This window comes from Episyrphus balteatus, chromosome 1 (assembly GCF_945859705.1).
Source record: "Episyrphus balteatus chromosome 1, idEpiBalt1.1, whole genome shotgun sequence".
NCBI classification, from domain to species: Eukaryota; Metazoa; Arthropoda; class Insecta; order Diptera; family Syrphidae; genus Episyrphus; species Episyrphus balteatus.
This window is the reverse complement of record NC_079134.1, coordinates 21636230-21651066: the sequence shown is the minus strand read 5'-3', so window position 1 is coordinate 21651066 and position 14837 is coordinate 21636230. Positions and strand designations below refer to the sequence as shown.

Genomic DNA, 14837 nt, shown 5'->3' with positions numbered 1-14837 from the left:
GTCCTCATTGAAAAGTCTGCATATTGTATGAGAACTTCAGGGAGTGAAAAGTGTGCCTTTTTGGAGTAAAAAGTCCTCATTGAAAAGTCTGCATATTGTATGAGAACTTCAGGGAGTGAAAAATGTACCTTTTTGGAGTAAAAAGTCCTCATTGAAAATTCTGCATATTGTATGAGAACTTCAGGGAGTGAAAAGTGTGCCTTTTTGGAGTAAAAAGTCCTCATTAAAAAGTCTGCATATTGTATGAGAACTTCAGAGAGTGAAAAAGGTGCCTTATTGGAGTAAAACGTCCTCATTAAAAATCCTGCATATTGTATGAGAACTTCAGGGAGTGAAAAGTGTGCCTTTTTGGAGTAAAAAGTCCTCATTGAAAAGTCTGCATATTGTATGAGAACTTCAGGGAGTGAAAAGTGTGCCTTTTTGGAGTAAAAAGTCCTCATTGAAAAGTCTGCATATTGTATGAGAACTTCAGAGAGTGAAAAGTGTGCCTTTTTGGAGTAAAAAGTCCTCATTGAAAAGTCTGCATATTGTATGAGAACTTCAGGGAGTGAAAAGAGTGCCTTTTTGGAGTAAAAAGTCCTCATTGAAAAGTCTGCATATTGTATGAGAACTTCAGGGAGTGAAAAGAGTGCCTTTTTGGAGTAAAAAGTCCTCATTGAAAAGTCTGCATATTGTATGAGAACTTCAGGGAGTGAAAAGTGTGCCTTTTTGGAGTAAAAAGTCCTCATTGAAAAGTCTGCATATTGTATGAGAACTTCAGGGAGTGAAAAATGTACCTTTTTGGAGTAAAAAGTCCTCATTGAAAAGTCTGCATATTGTATGAGAACTTCAGGGAGTCAAAAGAGTGCCTTTTTGGAGTAAAAAGTCCTCATTGAAAAGTCTGCATATTGTATGAGAACTTCAGGGAGTGAAAAGAGTGCCTTTTTGGAGTAAAAAGTCCTCATTGAAAAGTCTGCATATTGTATGAGAACTTCAGGGAGTGAAAAGTGTGCCTTTTTGGAGTAAAAAGTCCTCATTGAAAAGTCTGCATATTGTATGAGAACTTCAGGGAGTGAAAAGAGTGCCTTTTTGGAGTAAAAAGTCCTCATTGAAAAGTCTGCATATTGTATGAGAACTTCAGGGAGTGAAAAGTGTGCCTTTTTGGAGTAAAAAGTCCTCATTGAAAAGTCTGCATATTGTATGAGAACTTCAGGGAGTGAAAAAAGTGCCTTTTTGGAGTAAAAAGTCCTCATTGAAAAGTCTGCATATTGTATGAGAACTTCAGGGAGTGAAAAGAGTGCCTTTTTGGAGTAAAAAGTCCTCATTGAAAAGTCTGCATATTGTATGAGAACTTCAGGGAGTGAAAAGTGTGCCTTTTTGGAGTAAAAAGTCCTCATTGAAAAGTCTGCATATTGTATGAGAACTTCAGGGAGTGAAAAGAGTGCCTTTTTGGAGTAAAAAGTCCTCATTGAAAAGTCTGCATATTGTATGAGAACTTCAGGGAGTGAAAAGTGTGCCTTTTTGGAGTAAAAAGTCCTCATTGAAAAGTCTGCATATTGTATGAGAACTTCAGGGAGTGAAAAAAGTGCCTTTTTGGAGTAAAAAGTCCTCATTGAAAAGTCTGCATATTGTATGAGAACTTCAGGGAGTGAAAAGAGTGCCTTTTTGGAGTAAAAAGTCCTCATTGAAAAGTCTGCATATTGTATGAGAACTTCAGGGAGTGAAAAGTGTGCCTTTTTGGAGTAAAAAGTCCTCATTGAAAAGTCTGCATATTGTCTGAGAACTTCAGGGAGTGAAAAAAGTGCCTTTTTGGAGTAAAAAGTCCTCATTGAAAAGTCTGCATATTGTATGAGAACTTCAGGGAGTGAAAAGAGTGCCTTTTTGGAGTAAAAAGTCCTCATTGAAAAGTCTGCATATTGTATGAGAACTTCAGGGAGTGAAAAGTGTGCCTTTTTGGAGTAAAAAGTCCTCATTTAAAAGTCTGCATATTGTATAAGACATTCAGGGAGTGAAAAGAGTGCCTTTTTGGAGTAAAAAGTCCTCATTAAATATTGTATGAGACCTTCAGGGAGTGAAAAGAGTGCCTTTTTGGAGTAAAAAGTCCTCATTGAAAAGTCTGCATATTGTATGAGAACTTCAGGGAGTGAAAAGTGTGCCTTTTTGGAGTAAAAAGTCCTCATTTAAAAGTCTGAATATTGTATGAGAACTTCAGGGAGTGAAAAATGTACCTTTTTGGAGTAAAAAGTCCTCATTGAAAAGTCTGCATATTGTATGAGAACTTCAGGGAGTGAAAAGAGTGCCTATTTGGAGTAAAAAGTCCTCATTGAAAAGTCTGCATATTGTATGAGAACTTCAGGGAGTGAAAAGAGTGCCTTTTTGGAGCTTAAAGTCCTCATTGAAAAGTCTGCATATTGTATGAGAACTTCAGGGAGTGAAAAGTGTGCCTTTTTGGAGTAAAAAGTCCTCATTGAAAAGTCTGCATATTGTATGAGAACTTCAGGGAGTGAAAAGAGTGCCTTTTTGGAGTAAAAAGTCCTCATTGAAAAGTCTGCATATTGTATGAGAACTTCAGGGAGTGAAAAGTGTGCCTTTTTGGAGTAAAAAGTCCTTATTGAAAAGTCTGCATATTGTATGAGAACTTCAGGGAGTGAAAAATGTACCTTTTTGGAGTAAAAAGTCCTCATTGAAAAGTCTGCATATTGTATGAGAACTTCAGGGAGTGAAAAGAGTGCCTTTTTGGAGTAAAAAGTCCTCATTGAAAAGTCTGCATATTGTATGAGAACTTCAGGGAGTGAAAAGTGTGCCTTTTTGGAGTAAAAAGTCCTCATTGAAAAGTCTGCATATTGTATGAGAACTTCAGGGAGTGAAAAGAGTGCCTTTTTGGAGTAAAAAGTCCTCATTAAAAAGTCTGCATATTGTATGAGAACTTCAGAGAGTGAAAAGTATGCCTTTTTGGAGTAAAAAGTCCTCATTGAAAAGTCTGCATATTGTATGAGAACTTCAGGGAGTGAAAAGTGTGCCTTTTTGGAGTAAAAAGTCCTCATTTAAAAGTCTGCATATTGTATAAGACATTCAGGGAGTGAAAAGAGTGCCTTTTTGGAGTAAAAAGTCCTCATTGAAAAGTCTGCATATTGTATGAGAACTTCAGGGAGTGAAAAGTGTGCCTTTTTGGAGTAAAAAGTCCTCATTGAAAAGTCTGCATATTGTATGAGAACTTCAGGGAGTGAAAAGAGTGCCTTTTTGGAGTAAAAAGTCCTCATTGAAAAGTCTGCATATTGTATGAGAACTTCAGGGAGTGAAAAGTGTGCCTTTTTGGAGTAAAAAGTCCTCATTTAAAAGTCTGCATATTGTATAAGACATTCAGGGAGTGAAAAGAGTGCCTTTTTGGAGTAAAAAGTCCTCATTAAATATTGTATGAGACCTTCAGGGAGTGAAAAGAGTGCCTTTTTGGAGTAAAAAGTCCTCATTGATAAGTCTGCATATTGTATGAGAACTTCAGGGAGTGAAAAGTGTGCCTTTTTGGAGTAAAAAGTCCTCATTGAAAAGTCTGCATATTGTATGAGAACTTCAGGGAGTGAAAAGAGTGCCTTTTTGGAGTAAAAAGTCCTCATTGAAAAGTCTGCATATTGTATGAGAACTTCAGGGAGTGAAAAGAGTGCCTTTTTGGAGTAAAAAGTCCTCATTAAAAATTCTGCATATTGTATGAGAACTTCGAGGAGTGAAAAGTGTGCCTTTTTGGAGTAAAAAGTCCTCATTGAAAAGTCTGCATATTGTATGAGAACTTCAGGGAGTGAAAAGTTTGCCTTTTTGGAGTAAAACGTCCTCATTAAAAGGTCTGCATATTGTATAAGACCTTCAGGGAGTGAAAAGTGTGCCTTTTTGGAGTGAAAAGTCCTCATTGAAAAGTCTGCATATTGTATGAGAACTTCAGGGAGTGAAAAGATTGCCTTTTTGGAGTAAAAAGTCCTCATTGATAAGTCTGCATATTGTATGAGAACTTCAGGGAGTGAAAAGAGTGCCTTTTTGGAGTAAAAAGTCCTCATTGAAAAGTCTGCATATTGTATGAGAACTTCAGGGAGTGAAAAGATTGCCTTTTTGGAGTAAAAAGTCCTCATTGAAAAGTCTGCATATTGTATGAGAACTTCAGGGAGTGAAAAGTGTGCCTTTTTGGAGTAAAAAGTAATCATTGAAAAGTCTGCATATTGTATGAGAACTTCAGGGAGTGAAAAGAGTGCCTTTTTGGAGTAAAAAGTCCTCATTGAAAAGTCTGCATATTGTATGAGAACTTCAGGGAGTGAAAAGTGTGCCTTTTTGGAGTAAAAAGTCCTCGTTTAAAAGTCTGCATATTGTATAAGACCTTCAGGGAGTGAAAAGAGTGCTTTTTTGGAGTAAAAAGTCCTCATTAAAAAGTCTGCATATTGTATGAGAACTTCAGAGAGTGAAAAGTATGCCATTTTGGAGTAAAAAGTCCTCATTTAAAAGTCTGCATATTGTATAAGACCTTCTGGGAGTGAAAAGAGTGACTTGTTTTAGTAAAATGTCCTCATTAAAAAGTCTGCATATTGTATGAGAACTTCAGGGAGTGAAAAGTGTGCCTTTTTGGATTGAAAAGTCCTCATTAAAAAGCCTCCATAATGTATGAGAACTTCAGGGAGTGAAAGGTATGTTTTCATGTAGTAAAAAGCCTGCATTAAAAATTTTTCATAATAAATGATAGCTTCAAGGAATGAAAAATGAGTTAAATAATTTAAAAGTCTTCATAATTTGGAGTAAGAATTCCTCTTATCATTATAATTACGTGAACATCAGTTAAGTTTAAAACAAAATTGCGCCTCATTGATTTAGTTTGAAAGGATTAGGTAAATAAAAATAAACCAATAGATAGTAACTAATAGAAAATATGTTTAATGGTGCATTTTATTAAGTTTTTTTCTATACAAAATAACATCAAAATGACTACCCATTAAATATAAGAATATTTTACAATTTTCTGGTCTAATAAAATGTATTTTAATTAGAATTTTAATTACCAACGCTTCAATTACCAACAACATAAATGGCGCCCAACGTTCAATTTTCGCATTAAAATGTATACACAATTTATCATAAATGGATAACCGCATATACAAATTAAAAAATAACAAATAATAATACCTATACACTCTCTTTTCTGGTTAAAATGTGTTTTAATAGAAATAATATTAAATTTCCACACAGCAGCAGAGTTTTAGCCACAAAATTTCAATAAATAATTATTTTATTTTATTTCACAGAGGGCGCGGTGTTTTTTTGCAACATAATTTAGATTAATCTAAACATAAACAATTCAACTTTAACATTCCTATACATATGAAAAGGCATAATTTACCTGTTCAAATTCGATACCATTTATCAAACAAAAGATTATTTCTAATGATTACTCTGCTCTCTGATCTAAAAGCTACATTCATGAACGATATTATTATGCCAATGTTGTCACACTTTTTGCGTCAGATGTGTTGATGGACGATTAGGAAAAATCATTAGGGAATATATGGTGTCAAATGGAGTGACAAATAAACTTTTCATATGAATTTCAATGGAAAATGTAAACAAATGAGCTCCAACCTACAAGCCTACCTACAGTAATAACGTTGTTTTTTTTTTTTTGGTCAGGATTGAAGAGGTGGGGCTGCTGTATGTCATTCAATAGTGTCTGTGGCATTTTGAAACTTTACACAAGCCCACAACACTGTTTGGGCTGCATCTATGATCTCTTTATTTATTTGAATCATTTATAAATTGTATAGGGTTAAAGGGTGTTCCATTTCAAGCTCCACTTAAAATAAAAATAATTTTAATAATTTTATATTATTTTTCTTATTTTTTCTTCGTTACTGAGAAATGAGTTACTGCTATTTCACTGTTAGTTTTTAAAAGAGAGAATTAATTACCCATTTTTGAAAGACTAATTTTTTGTTGACAAAATATTTGACATAGATTTCCGGGTTCAAAAGTTTGTCACCTTTCTATGGAACACCTTGTTTGTGTTTCTGTTTTTAGAGAAACAATTTTCCACTTAAGAAGGAGTGATTTTTTGTTGAAAAAAGTTGTTTGACAAAGATTTCCGGGTTCAAAAGTTTGTCACCTTAGAATGGAACACCCTGTTTGTGTTCTTTTTTTTATTGATACTTGATCCACAATTTGCCATTTCGAACAATCACCCATTCACAGTCTCAATTTGACGTTTTATTAGTTTTTGGAACCTGACGACATGCGGTAGCCATTTGTAATTCAATATTGAAAATGACATAATTTCCAATTTATTTGAAAACTCAAAATGAATTTAAAAAAAAAAAAAAAAACACCGAAAAAGTGAGAGAGTATAGCTTACGAATGAATTAATAGAGAAATTTATAGATAAAACAAAAAAATTAGAAAGAGATAGAAAAAACAAAATGTTTAGATACAAAAATAAAAAAGTCGCAAACTTACTTACATCTTTGCTCCAATGGACAACATATGGGATGTGATAATCGTATGGAAAGTCAACGCGACAGTTGAACACGACATACGATCCGACCTTGCCTTCCAGATTCATTGGACTTGAGTGCTCTCTGCTGGCTTCGACACAGGATATATTAATTAGTAGAAATAATAGTAGACCATAGACGATGATAACTCTATCGACTATGGCAGATGATGATGATGTTGTTGATGATGGGGATTTAGAAGACGCTATTGCTGGTGGTTGCGATATTGTTGTTGTTATTTTTGTTGTTGAAAATAATGACATTCGAATTGTTTTGTCAAAGTTCAACGTCATGATTTTTAAATGACGATATAATGAACTGTCGAAATTATTGTTTTTCGATGATAAAATAGATTTTATATGATCTTTTTGACAATTTCGTGATTTTTGTTCGTCACTTTTAGTTGAAGACATTAAGTTTTTTATTGTATTTTGAGTATTTATTACACTGGCATTGGGACACATTTTGACATAGTTTTTTTTTTTTGGTTTTTTATTATTTATTATTATGGTTATAAATTTTATATTTTTTTTTAAAGTAAGATTTTTTCGAACAATTAAAAGGTTGGGTTACTTCCAATGTTCAACTTAGCATATGCACTGCACATTCAAACGACATCAAACGCTCACTAAAAGGGAAGATTTTGAAAATAACAAAAATTAATAAAAGTAGGTAACTGTAGAAAGATTAGGCTGCTATGTAAACAACAGCTATAAACTTCTTGTGGAAGTCATGCTAAAAATAAATGTGGAAGTCTATTCTACACATTAGGATGTGTAACATAAAAATTTGAACAATTTCTTGAATACAATTATTGAATCATCAGTTGTTGTAAGAACAGAATAATTACATTTTTTTTTGTTTTACAATTTGTAAAAAATTAGTAAGTCTGTCCAATTTTTGAGAGTTTCGAGAGAATTCCCTCAGAAGAAATAAAACTATGAAAGACTGCCAAAGTGTTTTTGCGAACAAATTAAACAATATTATACAATTTCATATTAATTTAAACAAAAAAAAAAAAAATAAAATGCACGACTGGGTCGCACGAACTTGCTCTAAGAGTTAAAGTTGCTTAAATTTTTAAGACTTTTTATATAGAAATTTGGAAAAAAAAAATAAAATTCGTTTTTTAAAAAAATAAAATAAAATCTGAAATTAAATTGCATTCCAAAACAAGTATGCAGTTTTAATTGATATATTAAGATGCGTTTTTAGAAAAAAAATTTCAAAACCGTTTGATCCGTTTTTTAAAAAACAAATTTTTTATAAATAATTTTTTGGAAAAAAAGTTTTAAAATAAAATTGGTATGCCATTTTGTAGAAATCACTAATCAACATCTAAAAACAAAATTTCAAAAAAATTCAATGTGCCGTTTTCGAAAATTTGATTTTTCAAAAAAAATTTTCAAATATTTTTTAAAAATCCAAAAATTATTTTTTTCAAAATTTGATTTTTGGCTTATATTTAAATTATATAAATGCTTCTTCACAAAAAGTTTTGTTGAAATCGAATAAGGAGTTTCGGAGATAATCGGATTTGAAAAAAAAACGGTTCTATGGGAGGTACCGTTAATAATGATTTTCAAACAAAAAAAATTTTCATTGAAATATAGACCTTAGCTTAAAACTAACATTTGAATTTTTTAAACAAAATCGTTAGAGCTGTTTTCGAGATATTTCAATTTTACTTAAATCGGTATATGACAAGCACCGTTATTTTTCGTCCAAAAAAATTAATTCCAAAAACCCTCTGGAGAGTCGCCAAATAACGCTACATACCAAGTTTGACATTAATCGGTAAATCCGTTTAGGCTGTAGCTCCTTATACAGACAGACAGACAGACAGGCTGACAGACGGACTTCCGGGACCCACTTTTTTGGCATTGTCTACCATCGTAATGTCATATAAAAATGTTATCTCAACTTTTTTTTTCGTACGAATGCATAACTTGATATATATATCTATATCGCAAGTAAAAAAGTCATGTGTGCAATTCACACGTGGTAGAAGTGAAACCTTAAAAAAAAAAAATTCTTGCAAAAAAAAAAACTACCTATTTTTTATTCTATCTCCTTTAAATGCATGTTTTTTATATGACAACCTGCATTAATTTTATATCATCTGAAGATTATTGTTTCAGCTCAAAATATTTATGTCGTCCATGTCTATACAACATCTACAAAATGAGCTTATTTTTTTCAAACCAAATCACTTTTCATTAAAAAAGCAAAAAAAATCAATCTTTTTTCTCGTATCAAACATATTTCTACCATGCCTAGAAAAAAAATAAGAATTTTTTAAAGCCAACTATGTCGAAATTTCAAGCTGAGACTACGGTACTTCCTACACTGGTCATCGTCAACAGATCTCCATAGGTGTTTTGAGGTATTTTTCAAGTTTTTCAATTTAAGATTGTGTAACTTGTAGAGCTTGTACAGTTAATTGTGATATATCAAATGAAAGGTTATGTTATCAGCATGCGTATTAAAGTTAAATCAAATTTGTATGTGCACTAATCAAAGATCAAAAGATATAACGTGTGTAGAAAAAGAACATCTTTTTACAGTTATCTCAGAATTTTGAATATGAAATTAATTGAAATTTTGTACATTTATAGTTTATTTAATTACCTATCTACAGTACAAATTTTATTTATCTACCTAATAAAAAGTTATAACAAGTTGAATGTTCGTGTCTCGTTTTCGTTTCATTTTGTTTAAAATCACTACGATACTAAAGAAGTTTTCACTTTAAAAACTCTTTTAATGCAAAAGAGAAGTAAACGCGATTCAATTTACACAATCACCACAATCTGATTTGTTTTCTTCTTTTATTTGTTTGTTTGACATAATGTTAATTTTTTCATTTGACAGAACTCATATTTCTGTCCAAAGAAATTCTTGGGACTAAATTTGTCAGGATGAGGAAATTTTTACTATCTCGGGAGCGCTTTCTTCTACGAAACATAGCACAATTTTTAAAGTTGGGAACAGACTCGGTACCAAAAATAACTTAATATTCCTTAATTCGAAAGTCTCAGACTGAGTGTGATACGGACCTTTGATACTCTACATTAATATAATTTTAGCGGTCTTGGTGGAGCCCGATGTAAAATTTCATCACCTTTTGCTAGAATTTATTTAACTGTTTTTTTTTTAACTGTCGTCGCATAATAGTTTGTCAACTATTAAAAAAGCTAGGCATTCCTCACTGTGCATATCCGTTTTTAAATTGTTAATTATACTGTTATTAATACTGGTCAACAAGGTTTTTGCCACAAGAACCAAAATATACTTTTCTATATGTTCCTGATGTGCTGAACTCGAATCTGAAGTCAGAAAAAAATTTTATTGGCCTCCGTTTTTGAAATATTACCGTTATATAAAATACTAAAAAAAAACGTAATTTTGGTGGTATTCGAGCTCCTGTTTTTATGTGGGGTAATTCCTTATGAAAAAATTTGCCTATTTGCCAGTGCCTATAAGGACTGGTTTTATTCTTCCAAAAAATGTTTTAATCTTTCCGATATCTCTTTTACTGCCCGAGATATTTAAAATTTAAGGATTGGTCTTTGACTCAGAAACACCACTGGCCAACCAAATTAAGCTTTTTTTGGCACAAGAACCAAAATAAACTTTTCTAAAGGTTTTTGGGTTGCTGAACTCAAATCGACGATCAGAAAAATTCTATAAATATAAAATGCAGAAAAAGGTTTTTTTTATAACCTTTATATTTCAAGAACGGAAGCTTATAGAATTTTTTTAATTGCGGATTCGAGTTTAGCGACCCAAAAAACTCTAGAAAAGTATATTTTGGTTCTTGTGGCAAAAATTTTATGACTTAAACTTTAGATAAAATTTAGTTTCTCTTTGGCTCACTAACTGAAACTTAAGATATCTTGAGCAATTAAAGAGATATCGGGAAAATTTAAACAGTTTTTGAAAGAATCACCGGTACAAATTTGTTTATAATGAAAATTTTGTTGACTAGTGTTATTTAATAGTGATCGATAGCACCGAAAAAAATATTAAGAAGTCGAAAAAGTAGTGAAATACTCCTTATTTACAAACATCTTTTAAACTCTTTTTACTTTAATATTTGCATTAAATTTTGTTATCTTGTTTTGCATGACCAATAAAACTTTCATATCAAATTAATACATTTTTTTTTTTTAATTAGATATACTCTAATATTTCTAACAATGTACTTACTTCTATAAAAACTTATAAAATCATATTTCTTCCAAACCTTGCACACTACTTTTAATGTATTTATATTAGGGTGGTCCTTAGGAAAAAATATTTGGGACGCCGCCTAGATTGGTTCCAAATCAGGAAAAAAATGCCCTAATTTTTTCAAATTTGTATTCCTAACCCTTCCTGACCCTATTTCATTAAGAAGTTTATACGTATGAATGATCAAACATCCACCCTTTACCCAACATTGGACACAGAATATCGCTCCTGCTCTTGTTACTTCTTATTAAAATAGGGCCAGGAAGGGTCAGAGATAAAAAAATATGAAAAAAAGGTTTTTTTTTCTGATTTGCAACCAATCTAGGGGGCGTAGCACTCAATTTTCGCAAAAGAGTAAAATAAAGACCACCCTAATGTATAAGTATTAGGAAAGTATGTATTAAAAAAAAATCTGATACTTCTCGTATTATGTGTGATTGCCAATGCTTGCTAACAAAGTGTGTTATAATATTAAAAGTTGTGTATGTTAAGCTGATCGCCTCGAAATCCTTTTAAGGGACAAGTCCACAGTCGTATTTTTGTTTTAATTTATGATAATGAAACCTATTTCTTTCTTTTTCATTTTTATTATTTTTATTATTTTAAGAATTTTCTTTCTTTTTTCAAAATGTTACTGAAAGGGAATATTCTTTACAAAATAATGGTGATATTATTTTTTCTATTATAGGTGATATAATTGTTTTGTTATTTTCTCCCAAACTTTGTGAAGTAAAATTTTAGTGCCGATCAAATTTTCTCAGTAAATCATACATTTTACTTCGAAAAAACACAAAGCGCCTTTAAATTAGTACACATTAAGAATTTTGTATTTAATATTTTTTAATAATTTGGAATGAGAAATTGATATGAAAAAATGATAATAAAATATCAAACAAAATTTAAAAAATGTGACATTTAAATATCATCCTGATTATAAAAATGTTGTTTTAACATTTTAAATATCATAAAACACATTTTATAGAGCATTTTTGGCTGATATTTAAAAAATGTTAATTTGATATTTAAAAAACGTTAAATTGATATTGGTTTTTTTTTCGGTGTACGTCTGTATTTTTTTGTTTGTTTGTTACCTAATAACTTTGGACTGAGTTAACCAATTTTGATACTTCTTTTTGTATTAGAAAGCTGGTGCGTGCAGTGCGTGGTCCCATTTCAATTTCGTTCAGTTATGACTATAGAAACTATGAGAAAAGCCATAAAACCCAGTTTTGGTCCATGGAAGTCGGTTTTATTTTTGACGTGATAACCTCTTATAAATCGATGAACCATGGCAGCCACCACGAAAAAGTGACGCCATTTTCTAACGTTACACTCTCGCACTTTCGCAGTGCGGCAAAAAATTTCAATTAAAAATTAAAAGTAAACTATTAGAGATACAAAAATCTTCTATAGCTTATTTGAAAGATAATAACCTAAAGATTAATCCAAATGAAGGATTTTTAAAAAATCCGTCATTTAATAGGGTAAACAGAGGTAAAACGGAAAGATGAAATTTGGGCTAAAATCTAAACGCGAAATTGTAGAGAATTGATTTTTTAGCTAAAGATAGATGAGATTAATTTAAGAATAACTGCATTTAATAAAAAATTCTAAAAAAATTTTAAACTAAGCTATAACGTTTTGTTTGAACGTTGTACACGTGTTGGGACCATGCCAAAATAATGATTTTGTGTAGCGAAAATTTTTTTTGACAATTTTAAAGGTGCCAGGTGAAAGATGAGAGAAAAAACATCAGGGGTCTGGTACGGTTTTTTTTCCAACACTCTGCGTTTCGAAATATGAATTTTTTAAAAACACCTTGTTTTTAGGGCTATTTTTTGGTAGTTTTTGATTTAAGCATTTTTTTAGAGCTTATAGATCATGTAGGGCTTGGCTATACGCATACGTGTGCAAAAAATTGAAGTGATTGATTGATTTTTGACTGAATAACGGAAGAAACAAATTTAAAAAAAACAGTTTTTTTTTACCGTTTTTAACCGTTTTTAACCGATTTTCATAGTTTTTGATTTTTATCTTATTTTATTCAACAGTTAGAGAAATAAAGTATGTTAAGCAATGATAGATCATAACCAGGACTATATGTGTACAAAATTTCAATCATTTTTGTAAACACAATTCTGAGATAACGGTAAAATAAAATTTTAGAATTCAACAGGTTATAACTTTTGACAAAGAGCAGATAGATTTCAAAAAATTCTAGCTCTTTTTGTAGATGTCTCATAGACCTGATCGATATATATATATTTTGAGCTTAGACAATAAGCTTTCAGATGGTGTACAATTTTGTATTAGTTGTTAGGGAAACAAATGGAATTAATGACATGAGAAGATAAAAATTCATGTTTTTTTTTGCTTTTTTTTGATGAAAATGATTGTTTTCAATATATTATTTTTATACTTTTTGCACATTGTAAAAATTTCAAAATGTTTTTATTCATAAGAAGGAATACTTGGCTTTTAAATTGCATAATTTTTTTTGTAAGATTTTAAAATAAAAAAAAATTAATATAATGAGAAAATAAAAAAGGTATTTTTTTTAGGTTTTTCTTGTAAATTATGATTGTTTGAAAAAAGTAAACGCTTCAATTGACTCATTTTAAACAAAAGCACACAACCTGTTTTCTGACGGCGTTATCACGTAGAATCATCGCCCGTTAACCGGCTTTACAGACAACCTGTTTTTTTTTTTCATTTCATTTAAAAAATTTCCTTATACGAAGCACCAAATAGAAGAAAAAAAATTTAGGGACTCCTTCATTCTAGAAGAAGCAATGTAATTTGGTATTCATAAGGAAGTATATTGTTTTCTCTATAATACCAATAGAAAGAAAAGGATACCGTAAATAGCAATTATTTTATACATCGTATATGAAATGGAAATGTTGTTATTGATAACTGAAAAATAAATAAGTCAAAGTTTTTTGCGAAACAAGATAACATTTCTACATTAGTTTTTCCCATTTTGTTTGGAAACCTAAGTTTGATTGCTTTGCTTAGTGTAAAAAAAAGTCCATTTATGTAAATTATTATTTATCATTTGTGTTTTCTGTTTATGTTTAATTAAGTTACTACGACTGAACTTTTTTCCATAATTGATGACAACAAGATAATCTAATCTGAATGTGGAAATAACATTGCATTGCAATGTTGCTATGCTTGTTCATTGCTACTATTTTTTTTTTGCACTAATTAATTTAAATTGTAAGCTCTAAGTTTTCAAACTATTGTAGCTGGTACTTAAAAAAAATTCTCTGTTACTGCCAAATTCGATTTAAATTTTTATTCAATTATGAGAAAACCTGGTGTAAAAGGTTTGTTTTGATGGGTTACACTTTGATAAGTTATGTTTTTGTATACTTCACAAGTACATATCGAGTTGACACAATTATTATCCTTGTTGATTTTTTTTTTGTTTTGAAAATTGCAACGATTCAGAACATCCGCAACTTATACAATCGGTCAAGACTCGTTCGTTCGTTTAAAAAAAAAAAAAGAACCAACTTAAATTCAATCAATTCGCGTGTTTTTTTTTCCTTTTTTTCTTGCAAATCTTATTTATTCACTTACACAAATAGTGTAAGTGACACAATAGAGATCTGTAAATTGTACGTAAATTTTTTTTTTTATTTTTCTTTCTTCACAATCGTATAAAATTTTATTAGATACTTTTTGTATCTTTGTATCTTTTTATATATTTTTTTTTTTTTAATTTCTTTAACGAATTTTAGTCTCGTGTCTAGCTCACTAAACTCCAATTCATGCAACCGACTACAACGAGAATACAACCGAAACTAAACTGATGCTTTAGTGAATGATACAATTTTCTATCCGATTAGATACTTACTGGTTATACTGATTCGCACTTAGTATCTCAAAAGTCTTTATATTTTTTTTTCTGTACTTTCATCATGTCAACATGATTATAACGATCATCGTGTTGCATTTTGAAGACCCACAAAAAAAAAAAAAAACATTAGAATGCTGAAGCTGACAGACGGGGATGTTTATGATATTGATATGAGCTTTGTGGTTTTGGTTTTTGAGCTTAAGTTAGACTTTTTAGTGAGTGAGTTTTTTGTTTTTTTTTTC

General features: G+C 30.8%; 1 protein-coding gene across 5 annotated transcripts in view; it reads right to left on the bottom strand.

The window, feature by feature from the left end:
* Positions 1–14527, bottom strand: part of LOC129921508 (protein borderless) — a 52664-nt gene extending 38137 nt beyond the window's left edge. Inside the window, exons 1-2 of one of the 5 annotated variants that reach the window (XM_056003363.1) lie at positions 14048–14527; positions 6458–7119 (exon numbers count right to left, since the gene is read on the bottom strand). In XM_056003363.1, the coding sequence (XP_055859338.1) occupies positions 6458–6955 (498 nt within the window). In that variant the 5' untranslated portion in view covers positions 6956–7119; positions 14048–14527. The remainder of the gene's footprint in view (positions 1–6457; positions 7120–14047) is intronic. The other 4 variants (XM_056003365.1, XM_056003362.1, XM_056003366.1 and 1 more) reach the window with 4 other exon arrangements.
* Positions 14528–14837: the final 310 nt, after the last annotated feature.